General features: G+C 43.9%; 1 protein-coding gene across 1 annotated transcript; it reads left to right on the forward strand.

Annotated features, from left to right (window-relative positions):
• The first annotated feature begins 3,148 nt into the window (after positions 1-3,148).
• On the forward strand, positions 3,149-11,347 carry mRpS18A (mitochondrial ribosomal protein S18A). Its single transcript, XM_070098707.1, has 4 exons — positions 3,149-3,406; positions 4,903-5,045; positions 9,507-9,630; positions 11,125-11,347. The coding sequence occupies exons 1-4, from the start codon at positions 3,253-3,255 to the stop codon at positions 11,253-11,255; spliced, it is 552 nt and encodes a 183-aa protein (XP_069954808.1). The 5' UTR covers positions 3,149-3,252; the 3' UTR covers positions 11,256-11,347.
• The last annotated feature ends 6,336 nt before the right edge of the window (positions 11,348-17,683 follow it).

The raw sequence follows: 17,683 nt of genomic DNA on the forward strand, positions 1-17,683 counted from the left end.
AAGGTGGACAGATACAGGATGTTCCAGAGAGGGGACACAGAAACAACGGGTCACAATTTGAAGTTGAAGATTCAGATGAGTCACAGGGATGTTAGGTTCTCGGAACCATTCATCTACATTGTTAGGAAGTATTTCTTCAGCCACAGAGTTGCTAGGAAGTGGAATAGTCTGGCAAGCGATGTAGTGGAGGCAGGAACCATACATAGTTTTAAGACGAGGTATGATAAAGCTCATGGAGAAGGGAGAGGGAGGACCCAGTAGCGGTCAGTGAAGAGGCGGGGCCAGGAGCTGAGTCTCGACCCCTGCAACCACAAATAGGTGAGTACAAATAGGTTAGTACACACACAAAAAAATTAAGTGGTTATGCGTTATGTACAGTGGGCAAAGACAGGGTATTTTTCCAGAATGGTTGGTAATATACCACTGTGGATAAAATACTTTGACATTTCTTGAATATTTCTAAGTGAGTTGTCTCTGAATAACTTTATCGCATTCCATTACATAATGACGCAAGGTGTGACAATTGTGTGTAAACCCCAACATGAAGAAAAATTGGGTCTAAACCTCTAATTAAACTGATTTTAAGGACCGAAGATTGTTCAGTTGCCTCCCAGCACACATAAGAGAGATTACCAATAGACCTCTGGCAGTCTTCAAGAGGGAGCTGGACAAACAATTAAAGTCAGTATCTGACCAACCGGGCTGTAGTTCGTACGTTTGCGTGCGGCCAGCAGTAATAGCCTGGTTGATCAAGTTCTGATCCACCGCGAGGCCTGATCATGGACCGGGCCGCGGGGGCGTTGACCCCTGCAACACCATCCAGGTAGCCTGCTCCACCCTGGTGATACGCGGACGTCTCACTCTCCTGAACATCTGGATAAATTTCTCGTTTTCTCTCTGGGATGCTGGACACATTTAGGGAGGATCACTGTTCATCATATATTTCCCTCTGCGGATATTCAGTGATTTTGGTATCGACTAGACTCCTGCAATGGGGCTCCTGTTCCCTTAATGGGTCTCTGTTAGACCCCACTGAGCATAGTTCCAGTGGTGAAACAATGGGGCTCCTGTTCCCTTAATGGGTCTCTGTTAGACCCCACTGAGCATTGTTCCAGTGGTGAAACAATGGGGCTTCTGTTCCCTTAATGGGTCTCTGTTAGACCCCACTGAGCATTGTTCCAGTGGTGAAACAATGGGGCTTCTGTTCCCTTAATGGGTCTCTGTTAGACCCCACTGAGCATTGTTCCAGTGGTGAAACAATGGGGCTTCTGTTCCCTTAATGGGTCTCTGTTAGACCCCACTGAGCATTGTTCCAGTGGTGAAACAATGGGGCTTCTGTTCCCTTAATGGGTCTCTGTTAGACCCCACTGAGCATTGTTCCAGTGGTGAAACAATGGGGCTTCTGTTCCCTTAATGGGTCTCTGTTAGACCCCACTGAGCATTGTTCCAGTGGTGAAACAATGGGGCTTCTGTTCCCTTAATGGGTCTCTGTTAGACCCCACTGAGCATTGTTCCAGTGGTGAAACAATGGGGCTTCTGTTCCCTTAATGGGTCTCTGTTAGACCCCACTGAGCATTGTTCCAGTGGTGAAACAATGGGGCTTCTGTTCCCTTAATGGGTCTCTGTTAGACCCCACTGAGCATTGTTCCAGTGGTGAAACAATGGGGCTTCTGTTCCCTTAATGGGTCTCTGTTAGACCCCACTGAGCATTGTTCCAGTGGTGAAACAATGACCAGCGGGGTTGACGAAGAACCACTGGGACCTCTGTAATCTTTTTTACTTTATTTTTTTTTGGCTCTACCTGTCAGAGGATGAGGTTGGAGTACACAATAAACTAGCTGCTCAGGCAAATAAGTTTGTTTAGGCACAAGTACACATAGGTATAACTATCATACATGCTGTAAATTGCCTAGGATAACAAAAAAAAATCGAAGTGACTTATTTCCACAACTAACTATTCTTTCGTCGCCCAACTTTGGTAATAAGTAACTTTTCCTTTTTTTTTGGGGTTATTCTAGGTAATTCACACCATGTATGATAACTGTTAAAAAACGCCTTCTCACACATATGCTGCTATGTATGATAATGTATGTAACTGTATTTGTGTATACCTGAATAAACTTAATTAATTAATTAATTCTTGATATATGTAATCCTCAGAATAATTAAAACATTGTGTCTATACTATGTTAATATGCTATGTCTAGTAAGTATTAATTTTAGTCTGCCGGACTGTTCAACTGCCTCCCAGCACACATAAGGGGGATTACCAACAGACCCCTGGCAGTCTTCAAGCTGGCACTGGACAAGCACCTAAAGTCGGTTCCTGACCAGCCGGGCTGTGGCTCGTACGTTGGTTTGCGTGCAGCAACAGCCTGGTTGATCAGGCTCTGATCCACCAGGAGGCCTGGTCACAGACCGGGCCGCGGGGGCGTTGACCCCCGGAACTCTCTCCAGGTATGGTGGCTAAAGCTCCCGCTTCACACACGGAGGGCCCGGGTTCGATTCCCGACGGGTGGAAACATTTCGACGCGTTTCCTTACACCTGTTGTCCTGTTCACCTAGCAGCAACCTGGGTGTTAGTGGACTGGTGTGGGCCGCATCCTGGGGGACAAGATTAAGGACCCCAATGGAAATAAGTTAGACAGTCCTCGATGACGCACTGACTTTCTTGGGTTATCCTGGGTGGCTAACCCTCCGGGGTTAAAAATCCGAACGAAATCTTATCTTATCTCAGGCATGTTAGTGGCTTTCTTTGTACTTAACAGTATTTTATAATATGTAAATCACACATTGTATATTATGCTTGCGCACACATCTCACACACTAAGGTCCGGGGGTCGATCCCCGGTACGGCTGGAAAACATTAGGATGTGTTTCCTTAAGACACCTGCTATCCATGTTCACCTGTCAGTAAAATAGGTACCTGGGTGTTAGTGGACTGGTGTGGGTCGCATCCTGGGGACAAAACTGACATAATTTGTGGAAAATGCTCAACATAACAAGTGGTTTTCTATATAGTAGTATGTCATTGATGTCAGCTATGATCTGTATACCTTGTACATGTACTCGTAGTAAATAAAGATATTATTATTATTATTATTATTGTTATTATTATAATTATTATAGAGAGGGAAGGCCGGATACAGTGTAAGTCGTCAGTGGTCCTTATAAACCTAACAAGTAGAAGGAGGAGAAGAGGAATATATCAGTCAGTATAAAGGTGTGTGTGTGTATCGTGGATGAAGAGTTATGGCTTCCCGCCTGGTTGTTGGTGTGAGAGTGTTGCTCTCCAGTAACATCTGCACCAAGATGATCCCTGAGATCCGGTCTTGCAACCTTCTTACACTGGGGAGTCTCCACGCCAGACAACTGTCTGCTTCTCCTACAAACTTCCTGAAAGAAAGTGAGTATATTGTCACCATTACAGCGTTCTATATGACCCTTGTGGGTTTACAGCTTGGTTTTGATTATAATAATTGTCACCATTACAGCGCTGTATATGACCCTTGTGGGTTTACCGCTTGGTTTTGATTATAATAATATTGTCACCATTACAGTGCGGTATATGACCTTTGTGGGTTTAGCTCTTGGTTTTGATTATAATAATAATTGTCACCATTAATAATACTCCTTCCATACCACTTTCCTGATGGTGAAGGGCTCTTGATCCAAGGATCTGGGAGTATTCCTCAGTTCAAACATGTTTCCTTACACCTGCTGACCCTCTTAACCTAGCAGTAAATGGATACCTGGGTGTTAGTCACCTTCAAGACAGGCAAAATTACAAACCTCGAGAATACAGAAAACTTTCACAACATGTATAAGTGAGATAAAGTACCTAAATTACTGGGAACAGTTGAAATCCCTTGATTTGTACTCCCTGGAATGCAGGTGAGAAAGATACATGATAATATACACTTGGAAAATCCTGGAGGGACTAGTTCCAAAACTGCACATAAAAATTACTCCTAATGAAAGCAAGAATTAACAGATGCAACATTTCCCCAGTGAAAAGCAGGGGCACCACAAGTACACTGAGAGACAACACAGTAAGATTTAGGGGCCCAACAAGACTGTTCAACTGCCTCCCAGCATACATAAGGGATATTACCAGTAGACCCCTGGCTGTCTTGAAGAAGGCACTGGACAGGCACCTAAAGTCAGTACTTTGCCAGCCAGTGTGTGGCTCGTTTGTTGGTTTACGAGCAGCCAGCAGTAACAGCCTGGTTGATCAGACCCTGATTCACCATGAGGCCTGGCCACGGACAGGGCTGCAGGAGCATTGACTTATTTTCATTGGAGTCATTGAGAAAATACTGTAACTTCTTAACAACCTAAGGGAAGATGCTACTGTAGTAGAAGCAGATACATATGTTCTAGCATAAACAAGCAGTAATACTGTTAAATGGGCAGGGACAGCAGAGACGTAAGGAAATTTGCGTAAATGTTTTTTCTACACCTAGGAATTGAACCCGAGACCTTGTGATTTTTTTGTTTTGGTGTTTCCATTAAATGTTTGCATTATTTTAGTATGTCTTTTTTTTTTGTTCTGTTCAGCTTTGTTTCTATTTTGTGTTATATATAACAATATTATTATTATTATTATTATGAGGGAGTGCTAAACTTGTAGGGATTATACATGGCCTGTGGGGGAGGGATGAAAGGTATTCAGACTCAACTTGGGAAACTGGAGCACAGATCCAATTCCCTAGATCAAGAGCCCCTCACCAGCATCAAGGAACCTCCCTTGAGGGGAACAATAAAAATAATAATAATCCTGTCGCTGGCATTTTTAAATTATTTTACCATTGTCATTCTTGAAAGATATAATTGGCTATATATAATTTGTTTGTCAATAAGAGATCTCTTTGTTGTGCTACATTATAACTTTGTTTTCAGTCGTGGTTCAAGAAGAAGGTCAAAAGGTAACAATAGAAGGAGTTTACAAAGACTCACCACGTATTCCTCTACTGGTTAAGACAGGTTATGAAGATTGTCATGTGTGTCCACTTTGTGCTCTCAACCTCAACTTGAAACATACTGTAAGAATTTTTTTGTTGCTCTTAATTGCAAATGCTTTGATTTGATGCTGATGTTATACCAGTTAGATGCACATAAGCACTCTTACAAATTCTCAGTACAGTATCCTAGGATATTTACTGATTTTGATTATTCATGGTAAAAACCTTGAATAAGGGGCTTCCTGTGAATAAAAAGTCAGTTTGCATTTTTTATGATGCCCATTTCTTCTTGGCATATGTAAGTCACAAATTTAAAACCAACCCTAGAATTTTGTTGAAAACATGCTCACTTGATTTCCCATACACAACTGTCTCATTTCTTTTACATTCTTTTTTTGTTTTTCAATATTAATAAGGTAAGAGAAATGCTTCAAAACATATGGCCTTTTAAGCATAGAGCCCAAATCTGACAAAATTTATTGTATGGCCTATATTTAGAGGTACAGTCCAATGCTGCATTTGTACAGTAGTATCTTGATTTGCTCAAACCTCTATAAGCAGAATTATAGGGAGCTCAGTAATAGGTCCAAAAACTGGACCCATATGTTAGGTAGGAAGCCAGATTACAGATTACAGTAGTCAAAGTTGGAGTGATTGACAAGAAATTTAGGTAATATATGTAGGTAAATAGTCCAGAGAACTGACAAGTTGATAAATTAGACAGTTGTGCAATACTTGGGTATCTTTATCGAGGAAATGTTTCGCCACATACTGGCTGTCATTGCTATGTCTGACAGACTGACAGGATGATCGATGAAGCCACTGTGTGGCAAAATGTTTTGTTGATAGGGATACCCAAGTGTTGCACATGTCTAATTTATCATTAGATGTTCATTCATGAGGGTGAGGTGTGAGTGCTGAACCTTTAGGGATCACACAACTCCTGAGAAAATGGGAAGCAATTATGTTCTATCCAAATCCTTCAATTAAGAGCACTCACTGGCATCTTCAGGGGTTTAGGTAATTCACTATATACACTGTTATATCATCATGGATTAAAATATTTGATGTTTCTTATTTACAAGAGAATTATTCCAGGGTACTGTATTTGGATTATATTGACTCACGAAAACATAATGACACGATTGCAGACAAACCATACCACTGGTGGGGCTTAAACCTGGAGTCAGTCGTGAAACTCCAGACCGACGCGCTAGCCACTGGGCCAGCTGGCTACAATAAGATTCATCGAACTAGGTAGTATATTTATGCACCATAGGAAGGTTAGCATAGCCACCACTGTGACCACAAATGCAGGTTTTTACAGATGAATCTCCTGCCAGTGTGGCCATGATGAACTCTAGCTCAAATCCCCTCAAAGCTGTCATCATGACTCATGAAATTGTAATGATACGATTGCAAACAAGCCATACCACTGGGCCAGCTGGCCCAGTGGCTAACGCGTCGGTCTGGATTATTATTACAGTGGAACCTCAAAAATCGAACTGCTCCCAACACGACCAATTATGTAAGTGCATTTTTGTAAGTGCTTTTATAAGTGCTTTTATAAGTGTATTTTTGAGGGTCTGAAATGGACTAATCTAATTTACATTATTCCTGATGGGAATAAATTAATTCGGTAAAGGCACTCGAACAGCCTTCTGGACCGAAGAAAGTTCGATATTTGAGGTTTCACTGATATTATAATCAAGGGGGAGTGCTAAACCCATAGGATTATGCAGCGCCTGTAGGGGGATGTGAAAGGTATTCAGGCTTAGTTCAGGGAACTGGAGCACCGACCCAATTCCCTAGATTAAAAGCCCATCACCAACATCAAGGAACCTTTCTTGAGGGGACGTCGGTCCGGAGTTTCACGACTCTGACCGCAGGTTCAAGCCCCGCCCATGGTATGGTTTGGATTACATTGTATTTCACATTAAAGTACATAATGGTATAAGGTGTAAAAATATTACTAAAATTGTCTGGGCAGTTTTACATCAATGAGAGATGAAAACATTGATTTTTATAGGTTGCACTGGCCTTATTAGTAGTATGTAGACATCTGACTCTGTCCTCCTCCTATTCTCTCCTTTGGATACTTGTCTATGACATATTTTGTTTGCCAAGCATATTAGTCAGGGCACCAAACATCAACTCTGATTTTTCTGTTGTACAGATTTTTGTATGGCTGTGGGCCATACACACACACACACCAACATGCAAAGAAATACAGTACAGTACTGTAATTGCACATGTGTGCACTGTGTGGGGTGCACATGTGTGTGTGTGTGTTAAATTGTAATACTGTACCTTTGAAGAGTTTCAAGAGTTTATCTACTCTCTGAGCCAGGCTCGTCTGGTGCTTGCCTGGTCAACCAGGCTGTTGCGGCTGGAGGCCCACTGCCCCACATATCCATCACAGCCTGGTTGATCTGGCACCTGGTGAAATTACTTGTCCAGTTTCCTCTTGAAGGCTTCTACACTTGTTCCGGCCGTGTTTCTGATATCTTCTGGTAAGATGTTGAATAGTCTGGGACCCCAGATGTTGATACAGTGTTCCCTTATTGTCCCCACCACACCCCTGCTCTTTACTGGGCTTATTTTACACTTTCTCCCATATGTCTCACTCCAGTATGTTGTTATGGCAGTGTGCAGATTTGGGACCAAGCCCCCCCCCCGAGTACCTTCCAGGTATACTTTATCATGTACCTCTCTCTCCTCCGTTCCCAGGAGTTTAGATGATACAAAGGTGTGCCGGGTGTTTTTGTCTATGTCTGCTATGAGGATGAGAAACAGCAGAGGTGCCAGGACAATGCCTTGGAGCATTGAGCTTTTGACCTCACTGATGCTGGCTCTTGCCCTGTTCACTACTACTATTTGTGTTCTGCATATTAGGAAACCGAAAATCCATCTGCCTACCTTCCCCATAATACCCATGGCCTTCATTTTGTGCGCTATCACTCCATGATCGCATTTGTCAAACTCCTTTGCAAAATCTGTGTAAATTACATCTACTTTTGGTCGTCTTCCAATGCCTCTGTAATTCTGTCATAATGGTTCAGCAGCTGTGACAGATGATCGTCCTGTTCTAAAACCACGCTGGTTCGGGTTATGTTGGTCCATGATATTTGTAATCTGCCGTCTCATCACTCTTTCGAAGATTTTTATGATTGTAGCTTGACTCGCGAAATCGGGGGTTCTATCCCCGTCCGTGGTATTTTTTTTTTTTTTATATATGATGTAGGTCAGTTTACTTAACCTAAGAATTTGCGTAATTATGTTTCAAAGTGATGTCACCGTGGTTGTTTGATATATTTATAGATGGGGTTGTAAGAGAAGTAAATGCGAGGGTCTTGGCAAGAGGCGTGGAGTTAAAAGATAAAGAATCACACATAAAGTGGGAGTCGTCACAGTTGCTCTTTGCTGATGACACTGTGCTCTTGGGAGATTCTGAAGAGAAGTTGCAGAGATTGGTGGATGAATTTGGTAGGGTGTGCAAAAGAAGAAAATTGAAAGTGAATACAGGAAAGAGTAAGGTTATGAGGATAACAAAAAGATTAGGTGATGAAAGATTGGATATCAGATTGGAGGGAGAGAGTATGGAGGAGGTGAATGTATTCAGATATTTGGGAGTGGACGTGTCAGCGGATGGGTCTATGAAAGATGAGGTGAATCATAGAATTGATGAGGGGAAAAGGGTGAGTGGTGCACTTAGGAGTCTCTGGAGACAAAGAACTTTGTCCTTGGAGGCAAAGAGGGGAATGTATGAGAGTATAGTTTTACCAACGCTCTTATATGGGTGTGAAGCATGGGTGATGAATGTTGCAGCGAGGAGAAGGCTGGAGGCAGTGGAGATGTCATGTCTGAGAGCAATGTGTGGTGTGAATATAATGCAGAGAATTCGTAGTTTGGAAGTTAGGAGGAGGTGCGGGATTACCAAAACTGTTGTCCAGAGGGCTGAGGAAGGGTTGTTGTGGTGGTTCGGACATGTGGAGAGAATGGAGCGAAACAGAATAACTTCAAGAGTGTATCAGTCTGTAGTGGAAGGAAGGCGGGGTAGGGGTCGGCCTAGGAAAGGTTGGAGGGAGGGGGTAAAGGAGGTTTTGTGTGCGAGGGGCTTGGACTTCCAGCAGGCATGCGTGAGCGTGTTTGATAGGAGTGAATGGAGACAAATGGTTTTTAATACTTGACGTGCTGTTGGAGTGTGAGCAAAGTAACATTTATGAAGGGATTCAGGGAAACCGGCAGGCCGGACTTGAGTCCTGGAGATGGGAAGTACAGTGCCTGCACTCTGAAGGAGGGGTGTTAATGTTGCAGTTTAAAAACTGTAGTGTAAAGCACCCTTCTGGCAAGACAGTGATGGAGTGAATGACGGTGAAAGTTTTTCTTTTTCGGGCCACCCTGCCTTGGTGGGAATCGGCCAGTGTGATAATAAATAAATAAAATGTTTCAAAGTTTTCCATGGTGGCCAGAACTTATGGTGACCCATTGTGTTTTGTAAGATGGCTAAGAATGTGCACTTTATTAAATTTTTTTTTTTAGGACGTGCTGATCCTTTCCCAGTTTATGCGCGCAGATGGCTGTTTGTTGCCTAAACGTGTCACAGGGCTCTGTTCAACACAACAGCGAAGGCTCACACTTCTAGTGAGAATGTCACAGAAAGCTGGTAAGGAGATAGTTGTCAGTACCATATATTATTATCATCATAATTAGGCAGTCGGTACTGTTTAGTATTCAGCACTTCATTCCAGGAATTCTCATAATCACATAATCCAGGAATTTTCATAATCACAAAACCCCACAAACAGAAATGTTTGTGGGGTTTTGTGGCTTTACAGTTTACATGCATACATAAACTACATTATAAATGATGAGAAAAGTTGCAATAACTGAAAGTATGTGTTTTGCATGTGAAACATTATTATAATACAAAAAAAAAGAAGTGCTAAACCTGCAAGGGTCATTACAGCGCAGCAGGGCAGGGAAGGGTGCAGGGGTATTCAGTAGCAAGAGAGGGATTATTATTAGATCGTGCAGTGTAGAGGGTAGAAAGGGCTGTGGAGAGTGCTAGGGGCACCATCAAAGTTTGTGCAGTAAATCAGTTGGTCAAAAAGTCAACGAGAGAGTCTGGGTTAAGGAGGGTCAGTCGGCAAGAAGGGAAAATAAAGTAAGGGCATTAGAGCGGTAACAATGTTGGAGGTAAATTCTGTGTGCTTATTGATAGAGTGGACAGGCCAACAGAATATAGCTAACAGGAAATGGAACCTGACAATTCTCAGAGTGGAAAAGGGGGCCTCTCCATGAGGCACCCACGAGTAAGAAGAGTATGGCCATTGCGAAGATGTGAGAGTGTAGTCTCCCAACCTCGACAACAAGATGGCCAGTGCATGTGAAAGAGGCTTTATCAAGTCAGTGAATCATACCTGGGATTACCATGTTATTAGGTATAGGTATAAGTAGAAGAGATGTAAATTATAGTCAGGGGCTGTGACGAGTAGTAGCATTACTAACGCCAGTAGTAGTGGTATTATCAGTATGCCAATGGAACTGGTATGGTGATACTGACAAGTTGTAGGGAAGACACGCTGATCAAGATATTTCCTTGGTAAATATCTAAAAAAGTGCGTGTTATACACACTATAGTATATTTTTTGACCAACTGTATTACCAAGAATGTGACCAACTGAAAGCTTTCTTAAGTCAGTAATTGTTGGGGGTTGTAATGAGTGCAGTTTGGGAACATTCTATTATGTCACCTTTTTATGACTAATTTGGCATCACACCATCTTGTCAGAGGGTTATTTACTACGCTGGATGCGTATGTCATTCAAATTATTGGTTTGGGTCAGTTACTAGTGTTCATTGATAAAAATAGGTAAAAGTGCCAAGAATTTAACTATGTATATATACATTTTGCTACAACTTCAGTATTCATTGTCTGGTTGTGATTGGTGAGCCACTTTGTTGTCTGTGACTTGTAATATTTTTTTTTAAAAGAATGTTGAATGTTAGTATAATATGCACCTAAGACAATATTGTATATTTCTGCCTCTTGATACTCTTCACTGTGACACAACATTACTTATCTTACCTTGCTTTAGTGTGCAATTTGTGCCACTGACAAATGTTTAGTTTTGCTTTGAAAATTTTGTCATTGCAGGTTTGATGCCAAATTTGGCACCATCACCCAGCAAGAGGGATCCCACAAAACGGTATGGATCAAAAAAATACAACAGATACTTCGATGAAGCTACTCTTGATGTCAAACCTAAACGTAGATTCCGCCGCTAATGTTTTGCCCTTAATGGAACTATTTTAGTGGTATATACTGTATTGTATATAATGTCTAAGTGGTATATTTAAATAAATGTCACTTAAATTAGTTTTTATTGCATCATTATAATCAAGCACTAAACCACCTAGGGTTAGAATTTTACAGGCCAAGTGCCATTATCTTGCTTCAGATAATTTCCAAGCCTATCCGTTTTAAAATTGTTGTACACTTAATATTTTGTATAGCACAAAACCCATTACTATATTATGCCATCAAGGAAGGTGCCTTTACCATTGAATTATAATTATGGGGGTGCACCAAACCCGTATGATTATACAGCAAGTGAGGGGGGGGGGAATGGAAGGTATTCGGGGAAACAGCAGATCCAGTTCCTTTGATCAAGAGCCCCTCACCAGTATCAAGGAACCTCCCTTGAGGGGCTCTGCCATTGAAAGGCTCTTAAAGAAATTGGAGTTTCCCTCTACAACCTTGGCTCAAACCTGATTGCCTCCAGTTCTTCAGGTAATGTATGACCCTTATGGGTTAGCATGTCCATGAATGTGTTATCACAATAGGTAAGTGTTAACCAGAGGGGTCATACAGCACTTGGGTAATGGGAAGCAATCAGGTTTGATCCAAGGAGAGGTAGTTTAATTTCTTTACATCAAGAGCCCTTCACTAATAGCTGATCTGTTTATGAAATACCAATGTTAAAACTGCCCAATATCAATTGTCAAATTTCATTAAATTATATAGACATGTCAATGTGGCCAACTGATACCTCTCCACCTGTGGGAAATGGTTATACTATTATGAAGCACAGAAAAAGTACAGGGGGTTGTCTAATGAAAATCAGTGATCAAGATGCCACATTCATCACGAAGCTACCGGAATCTGAACACCATTAAAATGGATTTAGTTCATTGTAACTTTGATAAACGAACTTAGTCCGTTGTATCAAACATTTTGTTCGGCCGAGCGTCTATTGTATAAGGGTTCTACTGTACTTTTCCTCTTCAAGGGGGGCTCCTTGGCGTGGTGAAGAGGCTCTTGGTCTGAGGAATTAGACCTATCGGTCTTCTTCCTCAGACCGAACCTAATTACCCCCCAATCTCCCCTCCCCTATCCCATCCTCCCCTTTTTCCTTTCCTCCTCCTCCTCCCCACCCCTCCCTTTTGCCCTTCCTCTTTTTGTCCTTTGGGATTTCTCCCACAGGCGCACTAGTTCCTAGGTAGGGGAAAGGATACCGGGGTCCATCCCATTCCGTTGAGGTTCTTAGCGGTGGCGTAGTTTGCCGTGGAATCTGGATCGCCTGGGGATGTCCCGATCCCTCTCCGGTATCCCGGAGTAGCTTTGGGTGTCTTTCGGGCGACGAGTGTATCTCTGGAAGCCACCTTTCGGATTCCGGGGGTGGTGGCCGAAGGAGGTATGCTTTGTGGCGGATATCCGGCCGCCCTCTCTTTTGTCCACCGAGGTAGCTCGGCAGATGTGAGGTTGCTATCCCGGATTGTTAGTTTACTAGCATGATGGGTAGGGTATGGCACGGGTTCCATGCTGCATCTGCGCTACTTGCGGTGCTGAGGTCCTCTTGGGCGCAGAGGGAGATTTCTGGCCCTTTCATTCCTCCTAGGAACTATCCCTCCCCGGTCCCCCCTTTTTTTATTCTTTTTTTTATTTTATTTTCTTCTTTCTTTTTTTTTCTTAAAAACAAAAAGAAAGAAGTAACCTAACCATGGCAGCCCTAGTCCATGAACCTGGTACCCCCGGGCCCCTTCTTGATACCGCACCCCGTTCTGACCCCGCCTCGTCTTTGGACCACTCTTCAGACATTCCTCATGCCTCTGTACCTATTGCCGGTGCTGTTTCCTCACCCGCTTCAGGTACTGAGGCCTCGACTGACTCCTTCGATTTATCGGACCTTTGCTCTCCTCTGACTATGCTTCCGGCCTCTCCCTCTACGGTGCGGCAATTTTCAAATCGCTGACCCGTTCCACGTCGGAACAACTCTGGTCCCACGCCTAAACGCCAACGGCAATTACCTGCTGATGATACTTCTCCACCTTCTCGTTCTTCTCAGAAACGATCGACACGTCCTTCACTACCTTTCCACGCTCAGTTTCAGACTGAACAATGGACTAAATTCTTCACTTTACGACCAACTTCCTCTACTGCCTATCTTTCTGACCATAGTATTGGCAAGGCACTCCTACGCCATGTTGGTCAAGATATTTCTTTTCATGCTCTTAAGAGCGGTACGCGCATCATTACCGTACAGAATGCTACCCAGGCTCATGAGCTCTCTCGTCTTTCCCATATCGATACTGTTCCTGTCACTCTTGAAAAACATCATGCCCTCAATTCTTGTAGTGGTACCGTCATTCTGCCCCATACCATAGTTCAACAAAATTTCCAGACATGTGGCACTGACATTCTTGAACAGCTGGAACTCCAAGATCTCCCAACCCTCAAGGTAGACACTTACGTTCTTCCTGCCCGTGGGCGGAGACGATACCCTAGCAATGTGGCTCATTTAACTTTTGACAGCCGAGAACTCCCATCCTCAGTTTATATAGCAGGACATCGGTTACAAGTTCGAAAGGTGATCCCTACACCACAACAGTGTAGAAATTGCTGGCGATTTGGCCATCCAGCGAAATATTGCAGATCTATCGCCGAATGCCCAGTCTGTGGTGCCGATGACCATTCTAATACGTCTTGCAATCGATCTCCCTCTTGCCTTAACTGTCATGAGGCTCACCCTTCGTACTCTCGCCGTTGTCAGGTCTATTTAAACGAGCGGGAAATCCGTTACCTCAAAGAGACAGGTCTCCCTTATGCCATGGCAGTTTCTCATCTCCGCCTCCAAGGGAGACTCCCACGTGTTTCTTATTCCCGTGTTTCAAAACGTCCCCCCCACTTCTGGTATCCCATCTTCTACACCCACCTCTGTGGTTCTCTCCCATAATCACTCCTGTATCTAATCCTTTTGCTGTCCTCGGCTCAGACGTCACTACTTTAACGCCTCAGTCTAATCTCGCTTCTTCGAGTTCTCTCTCACAAGCCTCAGTATCGACGAGACCTCGTACGACACCTCCTCCCAATCGTCCCTCTACTTCTCAAAAGTCAAAAAAAGGTCCGTTAACACCTCCTACCCATCTTCCACCTCCTCATTTTACCCTCCCTGTCTCTGTCCCTGGTTCTTCCCCTCTCACTGGCTCACAAGTGTAGAGGTTCACCCTCCTCCTCGTACTGTACCTTCCTCCCCTGTTCCCTCCCAAGTTTCTTCCTCTTCTGCCACCTCCCAGGTTCCTGCCTCTTCTGTCCCCTACCACGCTTCTCCAGTTCCCTCCACCCTTTCGCCCCCCCCCTACCTTGGTACAGTCCAATACAGTTCCAATCTTTACTCATCCTCCCCCTACCATTCCCAATATTGTCTCCCATACATCTCTGAATTCTGAAACACTTGAAGCAATCTCTGAATATATTGCAGAGACCAAACCGTCAACGGACACTGATCCACCTTCCGCTCTTTCTCTCTCCTCTGCTCCATCTGCGCAACTCCTTTCTTCACAGCGCACCGTTCCTTCGCTGCTTGAACGTTTTCCACTGCCTCCGCATGTGGACTTTTCTAACCCTTCTAGTCCGTAGGAACCCTTACCTGCGGATTTCAAGTATCTTTATCATTGCCAATCATGGCCTATTTACAGTGGAATATACGCGGCCTCAGGGGTAATCGGGGTGAGGTTCAGATGTTACTCTCCCAGTTTGCCCCTGTTGGTGTTTGCTTACAGGAACCAAAATTACACTCTGCTGTTATTTCTCACATCTCAGGCTATAATTTATTGTATTCTTCAGATCCTTTTCCTGATGGGACCTTTAATGAAAGTGCCCTTCTTCTCCGCACTGATATTCCATACCATCAGCTATTTGTTCATACTTCGCTGCATTACACAGCAGCCCGTATCCACTTACATAGGTGGTATACGCTCTGTTCTTTATATCTCTCTCTTTCTCGGGCATTATCGATTCCGGATTTTGCCTTCCTTGTTTCGTCATTACCGCCACCGATTCTGTTACTTGGTGATTTTAATGCCCACCATTTCCTCTGGGGGGGGTCTCACTGTGATTCCCGTGGAATTCAGTTAGAGGCTTTTCTTGCCACCCACCCCCTCCATGTTTTAAATACAGGTACTCACACCCATTTTGATCCTCGGACTCATACTCTCTCTTGCATCGATCTCTCAGTCTGCTCTTCCTCCGCCGCATTAGACTTCACTTGGTCTGTTCTCCCGGACTTACATGACAGTGATCATTTCCCAATCATTCTTACTTCCCCTTCATATTCGCCACCTCTTCGCACCCCACGCTGGCAATTTAATCGGGCAAATTGGAACCTTTACTCACACCTAACCGTTTTTAAAGAGGTTCCTTCTTCGTCCTCCATCGATGAGCTTTTACACCTCTTCTCGTCCTCCGTTTTCACCGCAGCTTCTCATTCTATACCCCAAACTTCGGGCAGGCATTCTCAGAAATGCGTGCCTTGGTGGTCTCCTGCTTGTGCTCGTGCAGTACATTTGAAACGCGCTGCATGGGGCAGGTACCGGTACAATAGAACCACAGAGCGACTCCTTGATTTTAAACAGAAGCGTGCGATCGCTCGCCGTGTCATCTGTGATGCTAAACGCACTTGCTGGCGAGACTATGTCTCCACCATCACCTCTGCTTCCTCTATGAGTGCAGTCTGGAAAAAAGTACGAAAACTGAGTGGTAAATATTCTCCTGACCCGGCTCCTGTTCTGCGGGTTGCCGGTGTTGATATAGCAAACCCACTAGATGTTGCCAATGAAATTGGCAATCATCTGGTCCGTATGTCTCAGGGACTCCATCTATGCCCCTCATTTCTTTCCTCAAAGTCTGCCAGAGAGTTAGCACCCTTGGACTTTTCTTCTCTCAGAGAAGAACAGTATAATGTGCCTTTTACACTTCAAGAACTGGAGGCAACACTCTCAGCTTGTCGATCATCGGCAGCTGGGCCCGACGACATTCATATTCGTATCCTACAACATTTACATCAGTCAGCCCTTGCAGTCCTATTACGCCTTTACAATCTTATTTGGTCACAAGGAGTTCTTCCACAGCTGTGGAAATCCGCCATTGTTCTCCCTTTCCGCAAACCAGGCACTACGGGACATGAAACCTCCCACTATCGTCCCATTGCTCTTACCAGTGCAGTTTGCAAAGTAATGGAACGCCTAGTAAATAGACGTTTAGTGTGGTATTTAGAGACAACAGTCTCTCCACTCGTCAATATGGCTTTCATAAGGGACGTTCTACCATAGACCCCTTACTATGCTTGGATATGTATGTTCGTAATGCCTTTGCGAATAACCACTCAGTTATTGCCATATTTTTTGACCTTGAGAAGGCATATGACAACTTGGAGGTATAATATTTTAGCCCAAGCCCACTCCTTAGGCCTTCGAGGCAATCTACCATCCTTCCTTAAGAACTTTTTAACTGACACGCATTTCTGTGTTCGGGTTAATAATGTGCTCTCCCCGGACTTTATCCAAGCTGAAGGTGTCCCCCAGGGATGTGTTCCGAGCACAACACTTTCTCCTTGCTATTAATGATTTGGCCTCTAGTCTTCCATCAAATATTTGGTCATCACTATGTTGTTGACTTCGCTATTGCCTGTGCAGGCGCTGACTGTCACCTCATTACAGTTTCTCTCCAACATGCAGTCGACCGTGTTTCCAATTGGGCCACCACACGTGGGTTTAAATTTTCCAGCACTAAAACCCACCAAATCACTTTCACTAGACGCTCTGTCATCTCCGATCATCCTTTGTACCTCTATGGCTCCCGTATCCCTGAACGTGATACAGTCAAGTTTCTGGGCCTCCTCTTTGATCGTAGGTTATCCTGGAAACCTCACATTACCTCTCTGAAGGCAACTTGTCACAGCCGGCTGAACCTTCTTAAAACCCTTGCTCATCTTTCATGGGGAGCTGATCGTCGAACCCTCCTTCGCCTACATTCCACCCTTATTTTATCGAAACTTGATTATGGTGACCAGATCTATTCAGCGGCATCTCCTGCTACTCTCTCTAGCCTTAACCCCATTCATCACCAAGGATTACGTTTATGCCTTGGTGCTTTTCGCTCTTCCCCTGTCGAGAGCCTCTATGCAGAAGCGAACGTTCCATCCTTATCCGATCGCCGTGATGCCCATTGCCTGCGCTACTATGTACGCTCTCATGATCTCCGCAATCCTTCCATTTATAGAATGGTCACTGATATTATTAGACATTCTTTATTTGTTCGCCGCCCCTGTTTACTCCGTCCCTTCTCTCTTCGCCTTCATTCGCTCTTGTCTTCTCTTCAACTACCACCTTTCTATGTACATGTAGCATCTCACTTTTCCCTACCCCCCTGGGAAGTT

This window comes from Cherax quadricarinatus, chromosome 64 (assembly GCF_038502225.1).
Source record: "Cherax quadricarinatus isolate ZL_2023a chromosome 64, ASM3850222v1, whole genome shotgun sequence".
Classification (NCBI taxonomy): domain Eukaryota; kingdom Metazoa; phylum Arthropoda; class Malacostraca; order Decapoda; family Parastacidae; genus Cherax; species Cherax quadricarinatus.